The sequence below is a fragment of the Mus musculus genome, chromosome 11 (genome assembly GCF_000001635.26).
Source record: "Mus musculus strain C57BL/6J chromosome 11, GRCm38.p6 C57BL/6J".
Taxonomy (NCBI): Eukaryota; Metazoa; Chordata; class Mammalia; order Rodentia; family Muridae; genus Mus; species Mus musculus.
Genome location: NC_000077.6, coordinates 114743402 through 114758126, shown reverse-complemented (window position 1 = coordinate 114758126; position 14725 = coordinate 114743402). Strand labels below are relative to the sequence as shown.

Here is a 14725-nt window from a genome sequence, read left to right as displayed (position 1 = left end):
GGCCCAACCCGGTACCTACCCAGAAAGGACTCTGCGTAGTCCCCTAGCCCACCTTCAACTACCTGAAGCTCCTGTCCCTGCCCCATGCCTTACCAGCTGCGACCAGGTAACTCTCCCAGAACCTCGACTTCCCCCGTCAGTGAAAGAAGGCCTTTTCAAGCACAAACAGTCCAGGAACTTGGCAAAGATGATACAAGATCAGTGAGAGGCCCTGAGCATGGCACACATGACAAGTACTGATGGGTGTTATCACTGATTTAATGTTATAAGAAGCAAAGCAATAAAAACCACGTGTGTACAGGGAGAGTCCAGTTCATCCTACCTACCTACTCTCCACACTTGGGGGCGCCCCGCCCCCCACCGTGTGACCATAGGTCAAGATGCCCCCTGGGGGGTTGCTTGGGAAGGTTTTACAGATGGACAAAGAGAGAGAGAGAAGCTTGCCCCTGTGCAGGCGCTCCAGAGGCCCCTGTGGGGCAGAGGTGAGCTCAGCTGAGCTCTGGAAGCTTCTGGAAAAAGGCCTTGGTAACTACTCATTGGATAACCCATAATAAGCAGAATCTAGGGTCCCATCTAAAGTCTGACTTAAGGCTGTGTGTGTGCCCTGAATCTGAGTTCGCCTCAGGGTTGCCGAGGCCGGGGGAGTTAGCAGAGAGACAAGCCCTACCCCTTCCCACCCTAAAGAAGGGTGCATTCGGGGCTTGGCCCAGTGTGGGCCAGTGACTTGTCCCTGATCTGTCCCCACCAATAATTATTGAAGAAGGAAACTCAACTTTTCGCTTTTCAGATGAGACGGTATCAAGTGGAAGTCCAAGCCGTGAGCACGAAGGGACAGTGCCGTGGGCAGAGGCTGCCCTAGGTGGGCACATCCTCTTGCTCTTCACCTGCTTCTTCACTCATGTCTTCAACTGCATCTATACCTATTATGCCACCTGCTTCTTCCTCCTCTCCAACATTTTCTTCCACTTCCTCTTCGGCTTCCACCTTGACACTTGATTTTTTCCTCTGAAGCAAAAACAGAAATGCTGGTGAGGGGAGGCCCTCCCTATTTCCCTCTCCCGCCCCCCCGTCCCCCACCCCTAACCAAGGCCAACAGCAGGGAGCTGCTGGGAGCCTAGAGTGTCCATTCCAAGCTGTCCCGACATGTTTTCAGAGTCACTGGATGGGGAAAGCAACAAGATGTTGGGGATCTAATAGCCAGGTTTCTGCCATTGTTGGAGTGGGTGACCTTGAGCTTGCCCCATCTGGGGCACCTTGTATGACAGCTTGAGGGGCAGGGCTTAGAGAGAGAAGGGTGAAGGGAGATAATGTGTAGAGGACAACCTTCATCCTGAGGAGTGGCCTGTCTTCCTTCCTTCCTTCCTTCCTTCCTTCCTTCCTTCCTTCCTTCCTCCCTCCCTTCCTCCCTCCCTTCCTTTCTTTCTTGCTCTCTCCTCATCTTTCCATTTCTTTCCTTCTTATGAGACTGACTCTTGCAATATAACAGAGGCTGGCCTCAAATTTTAGACTTTTTTGCTTGGGAGCTACACAGTGCTTAGGTTTTTTTTTTTTTTTTTAAAGATTTATTTATTATTATATGTAAGTACATTGTAGCTGTCTTCAGACACACCAGAAGAGGGAGTCAGATCTTGTTACGGATGGTTGTGAGCCACCATGTGGTTGCTGGGATTTGAACTCTGGACCTTCGGAAGAGCAGCCGGGTGCTCTTACCTACTGAGCCATCTCACCAGCCCCAGTGCTTAGGTTTTTATAGCAATGAATTACTCTTTCTGGCTTTGGAGTGATGTTCTATGATCCTCCCCCCCACCCCCAAATTTCAGGCTAACTGCAAGGAATAAGAGAGGAGAAGGTATGGGGTGGGCAGGAGAGGGGCTGAGTCCGTGAACTTGAATAGTCTCTGCAGCTCAGCTTCACCTAGGACATTTAGATTTTGCAAGGGGAGGACTTCAGGGTTTAGGACACTGCCGAGCGCGTGCCTGTCAGCCACATGGTATTTTAATCTTTGCCTTCTGCAGGACTGCTGGGCTGGGAGTGACAGATGGAAAAAGCCTGGGGATTCAGGCCAGACATCAGAACTCTAGTCCAGCCTGTGCTATGAATGGGGGCTACCCTTCCCCCTCACAAAAGTGGGTCTCGGTCAAGTGCTCCCCAAATACAAACTATATCACAAAATCACTCCCTGTCCGCAAGCAACAGAAGGGAAACAAAGTATCACTAGGCAGAAGGGGGCGGGGAAGGCCCAGAGAGCTGGTGGTTAAATCACTCACTGTCCTTGTGTAGAGTCTGTATTCCGTTCCTAGCACCCATGTTAGATGGCTCATAAACACCTCTAACTCCATCCTCCAGAGGGGATCTGACACTTCCTCATGTATACATCACCCCTTCTGCCTGGATCTATGACAGGTGTGCATGAGCCCACCTGGTTCATGGTTTGATGTTGAACATGAAACCTAGGCTTTATGAATGCATGGCAAGCAGCAAGCAGTCTATCAGATGAACTAAATCCCAAGCTCCTCTAAATAGTTCCTAAATGTATTCATTTAGTGTGTGTGTGTGTGTGTGCATGCGCATGTGCACACATGTGATCAAAGCACAGGACCTGAGAGTGGTGGTCAGAAGACAACTTGTGGGCGTTGGTTCTCTCCTTCCTCCACCACATGGGTCCCCAGCAATTAAAAGCCTATCAGGTTTGGTATTAAGTGCCTTTATGCAGTAAGCTGTCTTGTTGGCTCCATTAAAACCTTTCTATTTGTTTGTTTGTTTTAAATATGTATGTGTGTTTTGCTTGCAGGTATGTCAGAATACCATATGCATGCCTGGTGCTCACAGAGGCCTGAAGAAAGCATTCGATCCCCTGGAACTTGAGTGGAGTTATCAAAATTGTCTGGGGTCCTCTAGAAGAGCAACCAGTGCTTTAACCTCCAAGCTATCTCTCCACCCCCTCCTCCAAATGCTTTTTAAGCAAGGGTCCCATACTTTCATTCTGGCCTTGGACCCCATGACACAACCAGTCTTGCTCAGCAGAACATAGCCTGGCTTCATGGTTTGCCTGACTGGACCCCTAAGGACAATGTTGCAGATGGACCCCTAAGGACTATGTTGCAGATGGACCCCTAAGGACAATGTTGCAGATGGACCCCTAAGGACAATGTTGCAGATGATGGGGAAGATACTTTTTCTCTCTGTCCCCAGAAGGGAACCAGGCACCATTTTTTACAGCCTCTGCTTCACTTTCCAGGTGGCAGCTGAGGAGCTGAGAAGAAGAGCGCGAGGCAGGGTGGCACAGGCAGAAAATGCTTGTCCCAGGTAGAACATGCTTGTGAACTGGGGCCAGGGGCAGAGGAGCAGTCAAAGGCCACATTCCTAATGTCGGAGGCAGCAGGGGGTGGGCGGGCCTCCATACATGTTGAAGATGAGCCTACCATGGTGGGGAGGAACATACCACAAGGCATGGAGCATAGGCCCTCAAAGAACCTGATGCCTCATGGGAGACGAATTTCTTCAGAAGATAGCAGTGAGTCTTTCCTCTTATCAGTGGCCAGTCAAGATCCATCCCAGAAAACTATTGGCTCAAGGTTACCCAGGAGGTCAGATGTTGGGCAGAACTCAGGCCTCATGGCTGCTTCCCAGACCCCAGTCCCCGTGCCCCTGCCGAGGTGCTTACAGGCTTCGGTTTCTTCTTCAAGGCCTCTGCCTCCTTCCTCTTCAGCTCTGAGAAGATGACTTCAAAGAACTCCTCCTCTGCTTTGCCAACTAGCTCATCAAGGTCCAGGGCTGCCTCCTCCTCCTTCTGGTCATCCTCTTTGCCCTCCACCTTGCCTTTCTCCTTCAGTCGCATCTCACGGTGCCTGGCCTCCAGGATCTTTTCCCGCCGGGTTTCACGTTCAAATATCTGGAGCAGACAGGGACAAGCTGGTGGCAGGGGAAGTGGGGCATAGCTAGAAACCCCAGCATGGTCTGGGCTTCTATGGACATGGGTCGCAAGTTTGAGGCCAGCCTGGACTACTTAGCAATACCTGTGCAGGAGAATCTATGCCAGAGATGAGAGATTCATTGTGTATTAAACAAGTTTCTATGAAATTAAAAGTAAGCCAGCACATACTCGTACATCCAAAGTCCATTTATCTCTGAAAGTACATCTCCAGTGATGCAAACTTTTAACATTTGCCTTCAGGTATTTGTATGCAAATGAACCTAACTGAAATAAATTGTCATGCATGGGGGGGAGGGGGAGACATCTAAGCCAGATATGGTGGCATTAGGCCTATAAGTCCTGTACTCAGGAGGCAGAGATGGGTGGAGCTCTTGTGATTTCAAGGCCAATCTGTTCCACATAGGACAGACTAAGACTGCAAAGCAAGATCCTGCCTCAAAACAAACAGATACACACTTGCACACAGGGCTAGAGATCCAGGACAGCTATTGGAGTGCCTGCCTAGCAGAGATCCCCAAATGTAAATGGGGTGTGGTGGCACAAGCCAACAACCCAGCGAGTCCCAGGCAAAGGCTGGGAATCTGAAATCCAAGGTGATCACTGACCATGCATTAATCAAGGCCAACCCAGAGCAAGGCCACTGAGTTACTCTGTTCCAAGGAGCCCTGGACACAGGCTACAGTGGAGAATGCCCTCTGGGGTTAAGACAATATGGTGATCCTAGACCCCAGCTTGGATGTGAGGCCCAGCCTCAGGAACAGCCAGGATGCTATCCCACCCTCAGTACTAGGAACTTCAGTGCCAGTGTCCCCCCACCCCCCCTCCAACCCCTGTGCTGCTGGGGATTATGTTCCAGGGTGGGGAGAGGGGTAGTGGTGGCTCTCAGTGCCCCTCTTATCACGTCCATGTGATTTCTTTATGTGTGGCTGCTAAGCTTTCAACTGAGAGGCTCTGCTGCCAAAAAGTCTCACTTTTTTACTCCATCAAACTGATTTACAGCCTGGGCGTGCCGAGGCGACCCTGCCAGCACTACTGGATGTAAGCAAATGAGCAAGGGCAGATCTGACAGCTTGGGGACCCCATGCTGCCCTCCCCTGTAACAGCAACCCATTTTCCCTAACTCGGTCTCTATATGACCAGCCGGCGCGGGTCAGGTCGTGTACATAGTAGGTCTCTCCCTGGCACTCACGGAAGAAGCTATGTTCTTCTCATTCCTCTGCAGAGTGGAGAGACTGCTGGAGACCTCCAGCAGAGTGGTCGTCCCGAGCTCGGAGCCACACGCGATGAGACACCCGTTGTCCTGAACCCGGAGGCAGAAGAGTGGGTCATCACACACCTGTTGAAGGAGCCAGCAGAACCAGGTAGAGTGGGGAAGAAAACCGGAGTCACACATATCCTATTATTTGGCCCTATTGGAACACCCCACCCCATCCCCCAGTGACACACCCTTCCACTGTGAATGAAGGTCACCCTTGGTCCCTAGCCCTAATGTTGACCTAGCTGCATCATCTTACGGATCTCTGACTCCCTGGTCTCCCATGTCCCCAGCCAGCGTTTCTCAGCTACAAGTTGCTAATATCGGCTGATGGGGTAGCCACGGAGAACCTGAATATAGGGATCTGAGAAATATACAATTGGAGAGGGGGAGAGAATGTTTACTTCTTTTAAATTCCCTCCTGTTTTGTTGTTGTCGTTTGAGTCTGGGTCTCATGTAGCCCACGTTGGTCTTGAACTTACTACCTAGACAGAGGTGACCTTGAACTTCTGATCCGGCTGCTGCAGCACCACGCCTGGTATATACAGTTGTGGTGATAGGACCCAGGGCCTTGTGCATGCTAGGCAAGTGTCCTACCAGCTGATGAAACTTGTTTCTTGTGGTGCTGGGTGTGGAGCTTAGACTTGAAAGCTAAGCCAGAACTCTACCACTGCCTGGAACCCCCAGCCCTTCCCTTCTGTTTACACTCCCTAAGGTGATTCTTATAGTCATCACAGCTGCAGGTCGCCAGGTCCCTCGCTTCTACAGAAACCCATGCTCCCGAGGCCAGAGCACAGCTTGCTAGAAACGCAGAGAGGCCTATTCAGAGAGGCCCCATTCAGGTGCACATATTAAGAGCCAAGAGCAGCAGTCACACACACACACACACACACACACACACACACACACACACACACACACACACACAAACATACACACACTGGGCCCATCCAGGAAGGACCCCAGATCACAAGGGCCAGGGTGTATAGGTGGGGTGGGGGGACCACACACATGACCTTTAGGCTGAGGGCAGGGTCACACTGCTTGAACACCAAGTCCCAGATGTCCAGGGTCCCATCCATCTTGGTGGTGAAGAAAACGGCTGGTCTCACAGGACTCCAGGCTCCATCGGAGAGGTAAGCCATGTGGTACCTGTAGGAGCCAGGGCAGTGAATCAGGGATCCTGCGGTGGAGAGAGAGGCTTGAGGGCCCATCACGCTCCTCTCACCGAGGCTCTCCTAGGGGTCAAGGTCTCTGAATCTTTCAGGACAGGAAGCTTTCTCAGGTCTGACCGCTAGTCTGCTAGTCAGCCTCACTCACTGATGGTTTCCAGGCCGAGCTTAACAGGGATCTGGGGGTGTGGCTCTCCCCATGGGCTGGGCATTGGTATTTCTCACAGTGTCGGACCTGATGGAACTGGGATCCACTGTGGGGTCCCAGGAAGGACGTGTCCAAAGATTCTTTTTTTTTTTTTTTTCCTGAGATGGACGTTTGCTATAATTCCTCCTGGCCTTCATTTGGATTTCCAAAGGTTGGTTTGGTGGACAACTTGGTTTAATAATTTTTAAAATGCATTTTTATGTGTGTGTGTGTGTGTTGGGGGGGAGGGTGCGTGCATGCCACAGCACACATGTGGACCAGGTCAGAGGCTAACTTGGAGGTGTCAGTCCTCTCCTTCTCCCAAGAGAGTTCTGGGGATCAAACACAGATTGTCTCACCAGGCAGCAAGCACCTTCTCCCAGTGAGTCATCTTACCAGCTCAAACAAAAAGTCATCCCTTGGGGCTGGAGAGATGGCTCAGCGGTTAAGAGCACTGGCTGCTCTTCCAGGGGTCCTGAGTTCAAATCCCAGCACCCGCATGGTGGCTCACAACCATCCATAATGAGATCTGATGCCTTCTTCTGGTGTGTCTGAAGACAGCGACAGTGTACTTACATAAAATAATAAATAATTATTTGGTAGGGTGATGCCCACACCTAATCCCAGCACTTGGGAGGCAGAGGCAAGCGGATTGCTGAGAGTTCGAGGCCAGCCTAGTCTATAAATTGAGTTCAAGCCTAGCCAGGGCTACAAAGAGAAACCCTGTCTGGGAGATAGGTAGATTCATCCCTCAAGGTTGGTCAAAAGTAGGTGAAATATTATGCCCCCTGGAATATATGCTCCTCTGCCGTATCCAGCATGGGATGCTGGAGACTGAGAACCTGAGAACCTGGTATGGGGGCTGCCCCGTGTCCACCCCCTGCTGTGTGGTGTCAGTGGCTTCACACAGCCAGATGCCCACCTGGGGCTGAGTGGAAGCATCCGGCAGCCCCCACCACGTCCACCTCTGAAGTGGGCCCCTGCGTACACTCTGCTCCTGTGCAACCCTCCCCTTACTTGGTCCACATGATCGATGACTCCCGACTGTCCTCAGACCAGATGCGGGCTGTCCAGTCTCCAACAGTCAGAAAGTTCTTTGGGTAGAAGGGGTTTCTCTGGAGGGCATAGATGGGGCCGTGGTGGCCATAAAAGGTGCAAACAATCTTCTCTGCTTGCGTCTTGGCCTTGCGGTTGCAGGAGATGACGATGCCCTGTTCGGTGCCCACCATGAACTTGGTTGGCTGTGGAGAGGAAGACAGAAGAAGGTCCGTGAGGTAACATCTCTAGGCTGGACCCACGTGACCAGCAGGCTGCCTGGGAACTTCTGCTTCAGCTGTGTCCAGGCTGAGTCCCATCCCACTCCACAGCCTCATTGGGAATTTTCTTGAGGCCGGCACACTTTATAAAGGTATCCTTGGCTTTTCTGGTCCCTAGAGGATCATCAGGGGACCCTACTACAGGTGTTACTATATATACTATGCAGTGTATGTGTCCATATGTGTGTGTTTGGTGTGTCCATGTGTGTGTATGCAGTTTATATGTACAGTGTGTGTTTGTGTGTGTGTGTCCGTGTGTGTGTGTGCAGTGTGTGTGTGTGTGTGTATGCAGTGTGTGTACACAGTTTATGTGAACAGGGTGTGTTTGGGCGTATGCCCATGTGTGTGTGCAGTGTGTGTGTGTCCATGTGTGTGTGTATGTGTTTGGTGTGTCCATGTGTGTGTATACAGTTTATATGTACAGTGTGTGTTTGTGTTTGTCCATATGTGTGCATGCAGTGTGTGTATAGTATGTATAGGCAGTGTGAATATGTAATTTGTGTGTGTCCATGTGTATGTGGTGTGTGTTTGTGTGTGTGTGTACATGCATGCATTTGTACGCAGAAGTCAGAAGAAACTGGGTGTCTCCCGCTATCACTCTGCCTCATTCCTTTGAAACAGTGTCTCTCACTGAACTTGGATTCTTGCTTTTCTGATAGGCTGGCCGCCAGCAAGCCCCAATCCTCCTCTTGTCTCCATTCTCCCACAGCACCGGAGTTAAAGGATAGCAAGTGCTTTAAACACTAAGCCACCACTCTAGCCCCGGTAATGCTGTCATAAGGATTTTGAATATTTGTTTATACATCGAATAAACAAGGCCCAGAGTGGACACAGTGTTTCCCTGAGTGTGCAGAAACTATATCCGGCAGGAGAATGAAATTGGCTCAAGCTGTCACTGTGAACTTAGAACAGGTAGCCAGCCAGCCCTCAGGAAGCCACCTGGTGGCCAGTGACACAAGTTGTCTCCCCCAGGTCTGGGAACTACAGGTGTGCTTCCTCCTGCCGCCTAGAAACCTTACTGTGAGCATCTGTGGCAAGGCCGGAGACCTGACTCAACAGCACTTGCTACCAAAACTGACAACCTGAGCTTGGTACCCAGAACCCAGGAGGAAGGAGAGAGCCAGCTTCTGCAAGCTAGATTCTCTCTGAGACCTCCACAGGTTCATCACACACACACACACACACACACACACACACACACACACACACACACCCCACATGCATGCTTGCACCTGCAGACACACACATATACACACATGCACACATACATAGAGTACAGCACACACTCATGCATGCTTGTGTGCATGCACACACATACACATGTACACTACACATGCATGCTCATACACATGTACATATGCACGCACACATGTGCGCACACACATATGCACACACAAAGATAAATTATAAAAAATATATAAGAGTGTGAAAACAAAATAAGGAAGGGGCAGGACCACAGCTCAGTTGGTAGGGTGCTTGTCTAGTAGACATGGAAACCGGGGTTCAAACCCTACACAAACAGGCATGGCTGTGCATTGCTGAAATTCTGTTGTCAGGAGGGGAGGGGGAGGCAGGATTAGAAATTCAAGGTTATCCTTGAATACATAGAGGACACCCCAGACTACCTGTTTCAAAAAGGGGGAGAGAGAGAGAGAGAGAGAGAGAGAGGAAACAGGGAGGGAGGGAGGGAGGGAGGGAAGGAGGGAGGGAGGGAGGAAGGAAGGAAGGAAGGAAGGAAGGAAGGAAGGAAGGAAGGAAGGAAGAAAGGAAGGAAGGAAGACGATTGCTCTATGACCCTTCTCCTTAGAGGTCCCTGAAGGAGGCAAGGTCATAGAGTTAGAGAGAGTGATGAGAATTGCTAAGATCTCAGGGAGAAAGACACCGACCTGTTTTTCTCATTGGTACAGTGTTTCAATTTTGAATAATATTTGTTCTGGCAAGAGAACTAGTTTTTGAGGAGGAGATCCTACGGTTCATTTTGAACATTTGAAAAATCAGTTACAATGAGGGCAAGGCAAAGGGGTTTGATGGGGTTTTGTTTGGTTGGTTGGTTGGTTGGTTGGTTGGTTTGGTTTGGTTACTTTTTGATACAGGGTCTCACTATGTAGCCTTGGCTGCCCTGTAGACTTGCTCTGTAGACCAGGCTAGCCTGGAACTCACAGGCTTGCCTCTGCCTGAAGTGCTGGGATTAAGGCATAAACCACCAAGCCCAGCTTTTCTGGAAATCATAAGAATGACCAGAATCCTTTGAGGAAGAACCGTGTCAAAGCGCGAGTCAGCAGAACCCACACAGCTATGAGGAAGTAAAATTATATTCGCCAGTAACACGGGAGGCAGGGCTCCTTCCCTCCCAGGCTCTTTCTATTCTGACCAGAAGGTAAATAAAAATGTCATGTCTTAATAAAGAGCTTTGAAAGATGGGGAAATTCCGGAGCCAGGTGGTGGGGATGGCTACAGAATGCTATGAGTGGGCAGGGCACTGCGGAACTGCCCTTCAAAGTGGTTAAGCCCAGATTCGGTGGCGAACACCTGTGACCTGGCACGTAAAAAATGGTGGGGGCAGGGGAGTCAGAAGTTCAAGGTCATGAGTCTAGGAGGTGGCTCAGTGGGTAAAGGCCCTAACTGTCAAGCTTGACAGCCTGAGATCAATCCCTGAGACGCGCACAGTGGAAGGAGAGAACTGACAACTTGTCCTTTGACAAGCATGTCTCCAACCACACACATCAAAAATAAACATGTAAAATGTAATTTTTAAAAAATCGAGGTTGTTTTGGGTAAAATAGTAAATTCAAGGCCAGCCCGGGATACAAGGGACTTGTCCAGAATAAAAAGTTAAGAGGGAAGCTGGGTGGTGGTCCCAGCACTTGGGAGGCAGAGGCAGGAGGATCTATGTGAGTTTGAGGCCAGCCTGGTCTACAGAGTGAGTTCCAGGACAGCCAGAGCTACACAGAGAAACCCTGTCTTAAACAAACAAACAAACAACAAACAGTTTGTCAGGCCTACAGAGCTGGCACTTGTTGCTCTGGCCAAGGAGCCAGGTTTGACTCCTGACATCACATGGTGATTCACAAACATCTGTAATTCTAGTTCCTGGGTGTTCTCTTCTGATCTCTCCAGGTACCAGGATTGCATGTGGCACACACAAATGCAAGCAGAACACACACAGAGAGAAATCTTTAAAAATCAATGAATAATAATGGTTAAGGGAGTAGGTGATAATTTTATGAGCTTTCAAACCTCGAGGTTTGTTTCATTCATAGCCTAGGGGTGTGGCTTAGTGTTGAAAGGTTGACCCCAGGTTCAGTATTCAGTAACAAGAGAGAAGCACACAGAGACAGAGATAGAGACAGAGACAGAAAGAGAGAGAGACAGAGAGAGAGGAGAGAGAGAGAGAATACTGAGCTACTAAGGCTGGGTATGAAGTAAAAAGACCAAATTTGGGGGGCCCTGAGAAGCAAGCCATTAGGCCAGCCACGGTGTACCTATAAATGGTCGAGGAAGAGCCCCCTGCCTGCTTGCCTCAGACATATGGGGTAGGCACAGAATCAGAGCTTGGGGCTCAAGTCCCAGCTTTGCCAAGTGCCAGGGCCCTCAGCTTACTGTCACCAGGACTCTTCTCGTTTGTGGGGAGGCAGGGACAAAACCCCGGCCTAACAGGAGCATGGCAGCTGCCGACATCTGGCAAAGGCTGTGTACTCACGGACCTTTGTGTACTCACGGACCATTGTGGAGAAGAGGGGACATTACATTCAGCACGTGGCCTAGAAATCGCAGCATCAGGGCACAATGTCTTCTTGAACGCCCCCAGATAAGCCCTGAGTTCGGGGTGAGTGGCTGCCTTCCCACTCATCATTCCAGCAAGTGAATTCTGGCCTGTGGCTGGGGATGCTGGAGGCAGGTGTGAGGGCAGAGCCTCCCCAGGTCCTACGCATGATGTGACCATGAACCAAATAAGTGACACTGCCAAGGACATAGGAGTGGGGCCACCAAGCTTGAGCCTCAGCTATTTAGAGGAGGGACCAGCCTAAGCCACGACCCATCTGCAAAGAGATTTTCTTGCCTTGATTTGGGGAGAGCGTCCATTTTCTGCTTCTGACGCACTCTTGAGACTGCTCTGATAAACTCTAAGCTTATTTTATTTTTATAGGTCTTTGCTTTTGTATGTTTGAGACATGGTCTTGCTATGTACTCCTGGCTGGCCTGGAATTCTCTGTGATCTCAGCCGGTTTTGAATTTTCAGTGATTTTTCTGCTTCTGGCTTCAATTTTGAGTTAATAAATTTTTATTTATTATCAACATCATCATGATCATCATAACCCCCTTGTGTCCCCCCCGTGTGTGTGTGTGTGTCCATGAATACTATGACATACTATATATAAGTAGAAGTCAGAGGACAATTTCCCGGAGTCAGTTTCCTTCCATAGCTCCATCCAGGAATTAAACTCAGGTCAAATTTGTGTACAAATACAAAGGCTCTCTCTGGCTTCTTGTTTTCTGTTTTGTTGTTTGTTTTGACTTAAAAAAAAAACAACAACAACCAAACAAAACAGGACCTCAAACTTGTTACATATGACTTTGAACTCCTGATCTCCCTGCCTCCAGCTCAGATATGCTGGGATTACAGGCCTGCATCTGCGTTCCTGGCTTTGGGAGTTTCTTTATCATTCCCTGTCTGTTGAGACTTGGTTCTAACGGGGTCTGTGCTCTGCTTTTCCACCTGGCTCCTCTGATCTTCTTTCCTTCCTCAATTCCCGTTTATTTCCCTCCCCCTGCACCCCCCCCCCTCCCGAGGAAGGGAAGTGACCAGCCTAGGGCCTCAACTGAAGCCAAAGCAGTGAGGACATTGGTTCTGGGCAGGATCTTCCCCTAAAACTGGGCTTCTCTGGTTTTAAAGCTCCCCTCTGCTCAGAAGGGCGGGCCTCAAGCTGGTGTCAACGGCAGCCTTCCTGGAGGTGCTCTGCTGCCCCCTGCTGGAAGATCGCGGTAAAGCCTTCACAAGGAGTAAGGTTGCCCGGCAAGGTGCCATGCCTGCTGTCCGTAGCCCAAGCAAGCGAGGTTGAGGAAGGGAGAACAAAAAACACCCACCAAGGTAGACTCGAACTCCAAGGAGATGGCGCCCAGGGCGTTCTCCAGCTGCTCCTTTCTGGAAATGTCCATAATGACAACTTCGATGGGCTCGCTGATCTTGCGGATGTCCCACCACATGACCTGGCAGGGAAGGGCGATTGAGACTGTGAAGACCCTGCCTTTTTCTTTCCTTTCTTTCCTTCCTTCCTTCCTTCCTTCCTTCCTTCCTTCCTTCCTTCCTTCCTTCCTTCCTTCCTTCCTTCCTTCCTTTCTCTCTCTCTCTCTCTCTTTCTCTCTTTCTTTCTTTCTTTCTTTTCTTCCTTCCTTTTTTTTTTTTTTGTTGTTGTTTAAGAAAGAGGGGGCTGCCGGGCAGTGGTAGCGCACGCCTTTAATCCCAGCACTTGGGAGGCAGAGGCAGGCAAGATTTCTGAGTTCCAGGCCAGCCTGGTCTACACAGTGAGTTCCAGGACAGCCAGGACTACACAGAGAAACCCTGTCTCAAAAACAAACAAACAAACAAACAAACACAAGAAAGAGGGGGCTGGAGTGTACAGCTCAGTGGTAGAACCCTCCCTCCCCCCCCCCCCCCCATGCATGAAGCCCCGGGTTCCAGCTCCAGCACTGCACAATACAATACAATACAATACAATACAATACAATACAAAGTACTGGAAGGCAGAACATAAGGCAGTGGTCTCTGGACGGCCCCTCCCCTCCCCTCCCTCTCCTCCTCTCCAGGGTCTGCCGAATGGTACCTGCCCATCAGTGGATGCTGAGAAGCACTCAGTGCCTGTCTTTGACTGCAGCCAGATGGTGCCATACACTGGGTCTCGGTGGCTGAACTCGATGGTGGACAGCTCTGCCACCAGGCTGCCCTTCCGGGTATCCCAGCAGGCTGACGGGAGAAAACCAGACTGTGAACTCAAGGTCCCAGAAACACAAACCGATCAAACCTGTATTAAAGGTTTGTGACTGGGGAGAGTTGACACCCTGAGTTGGAGGCTAGCCTGGTCTACATAGTGAGTTCCAGGCCAGCCAGGGCTACATAGTGAGACCCTGTCTCAAAATACACAAAAATAGGAAACGAGAAGAGAGTCATCAGATAACACGTGTGAGACCTGAGACTGGTTTCCAAATGTTCTAACCTACCTGCCTGTTATTCTTACCACCAATATTTGGCCATGGGAGGTGGGTAGGCATTCATTTGATTTGTTTGGGATTCTTGAGACAAGGTCTCATGTAGCCCAGGCTAGCCTCCAACTTGCTATATAGCTAAGGATGGCCTTGAACTACTAACTCTCCAGCTTCCACCTCCAAGGTGCTGGGTTTATAGACTTGTGCTACATTTATGGCTCTACCTTACTACCTGAAAGGCCCTTGGTTAGTGGTTTTCTTTTGTGCTACTTTAAGAACTTTGTGAAACTGTTTGCAGGTTGGAACTTAGTGTCTGGGGTAAATTGTCCAAGCTTCTGGATCCTGGACATCCATATTGACTCTAGAATCAGCTCTCTCTCATTTCCCTTTGAGATGAGAGCTGTGTTTGGGGGTGGGTGCTCAAGTGTCTGTGAAGGAGGCACGGTTTCTCATCTGGAAAAGGAGTCGAGTTGGAGGGGACAACGCTTCCAAGTTTGGAAATCATCCGGATTTTTAGAATCAGGGCTACGTTCAAACCACCCTATATTTTCTACCATACGATCTACTGCAAAGACTCCTGGGCTGCAGGCTCCACGTGCTCCACCGTGCCCAGCAACACCCCACACCCTGGTGAAACGCATGGGCCCAGGCTCAGTATCG

At 50.1% G+C, this 14725-nt stretch overlaps 1 protein-coding gene across 5 annotated transcripts in view; it reads right to left on the bottom strand.

The window, feature by feature from the left end:
- Nucleotides 1-237: 237 nt before the first annotated feature.
- Dnaic2 (dynein, axonemal, intermediate chain 2) overlaps nt 238-14725 on the bottom strand; it is a 36549-nt gene continuing 22061 nt past the window's right edge. For 3 of the 5 annotated variants that reach the window (XM_006533662.4, XM_006533661.2, XM_006533663.3), the window contains 7 exons: nt 13687-13826; nt 12950-13072; nt 7566-7789; nt 6206-6341; nt 5124-5270; nt 3665-3892; nt 245-1005 (listed from right to left, as the gene is read on the bottom strand). In XM_006533662.4, coding sequence (XP_006533725.1) covers nt 856-1005; nt 3665-3892; nt 5124-5270; nt 6206-6341; nt 7566-7789; nt 12950-13072; nt 13687-13826 — 1148 coding nt within the window. In that variant the 3' untranslated portion in view covers nt 245-855. Of the gene's footprint in view, nt 1006-3664; nt 3893-5123; nt 5271-6205; nt 6342-7565; nt 7790-12949; nt 13073-13686; nt 13827-14725 lie in introns of all 5 variants that reach the window. The other 2 variants (XM_006533660.3, NM_001034878.3) reach the window with 1 other exon arrangement.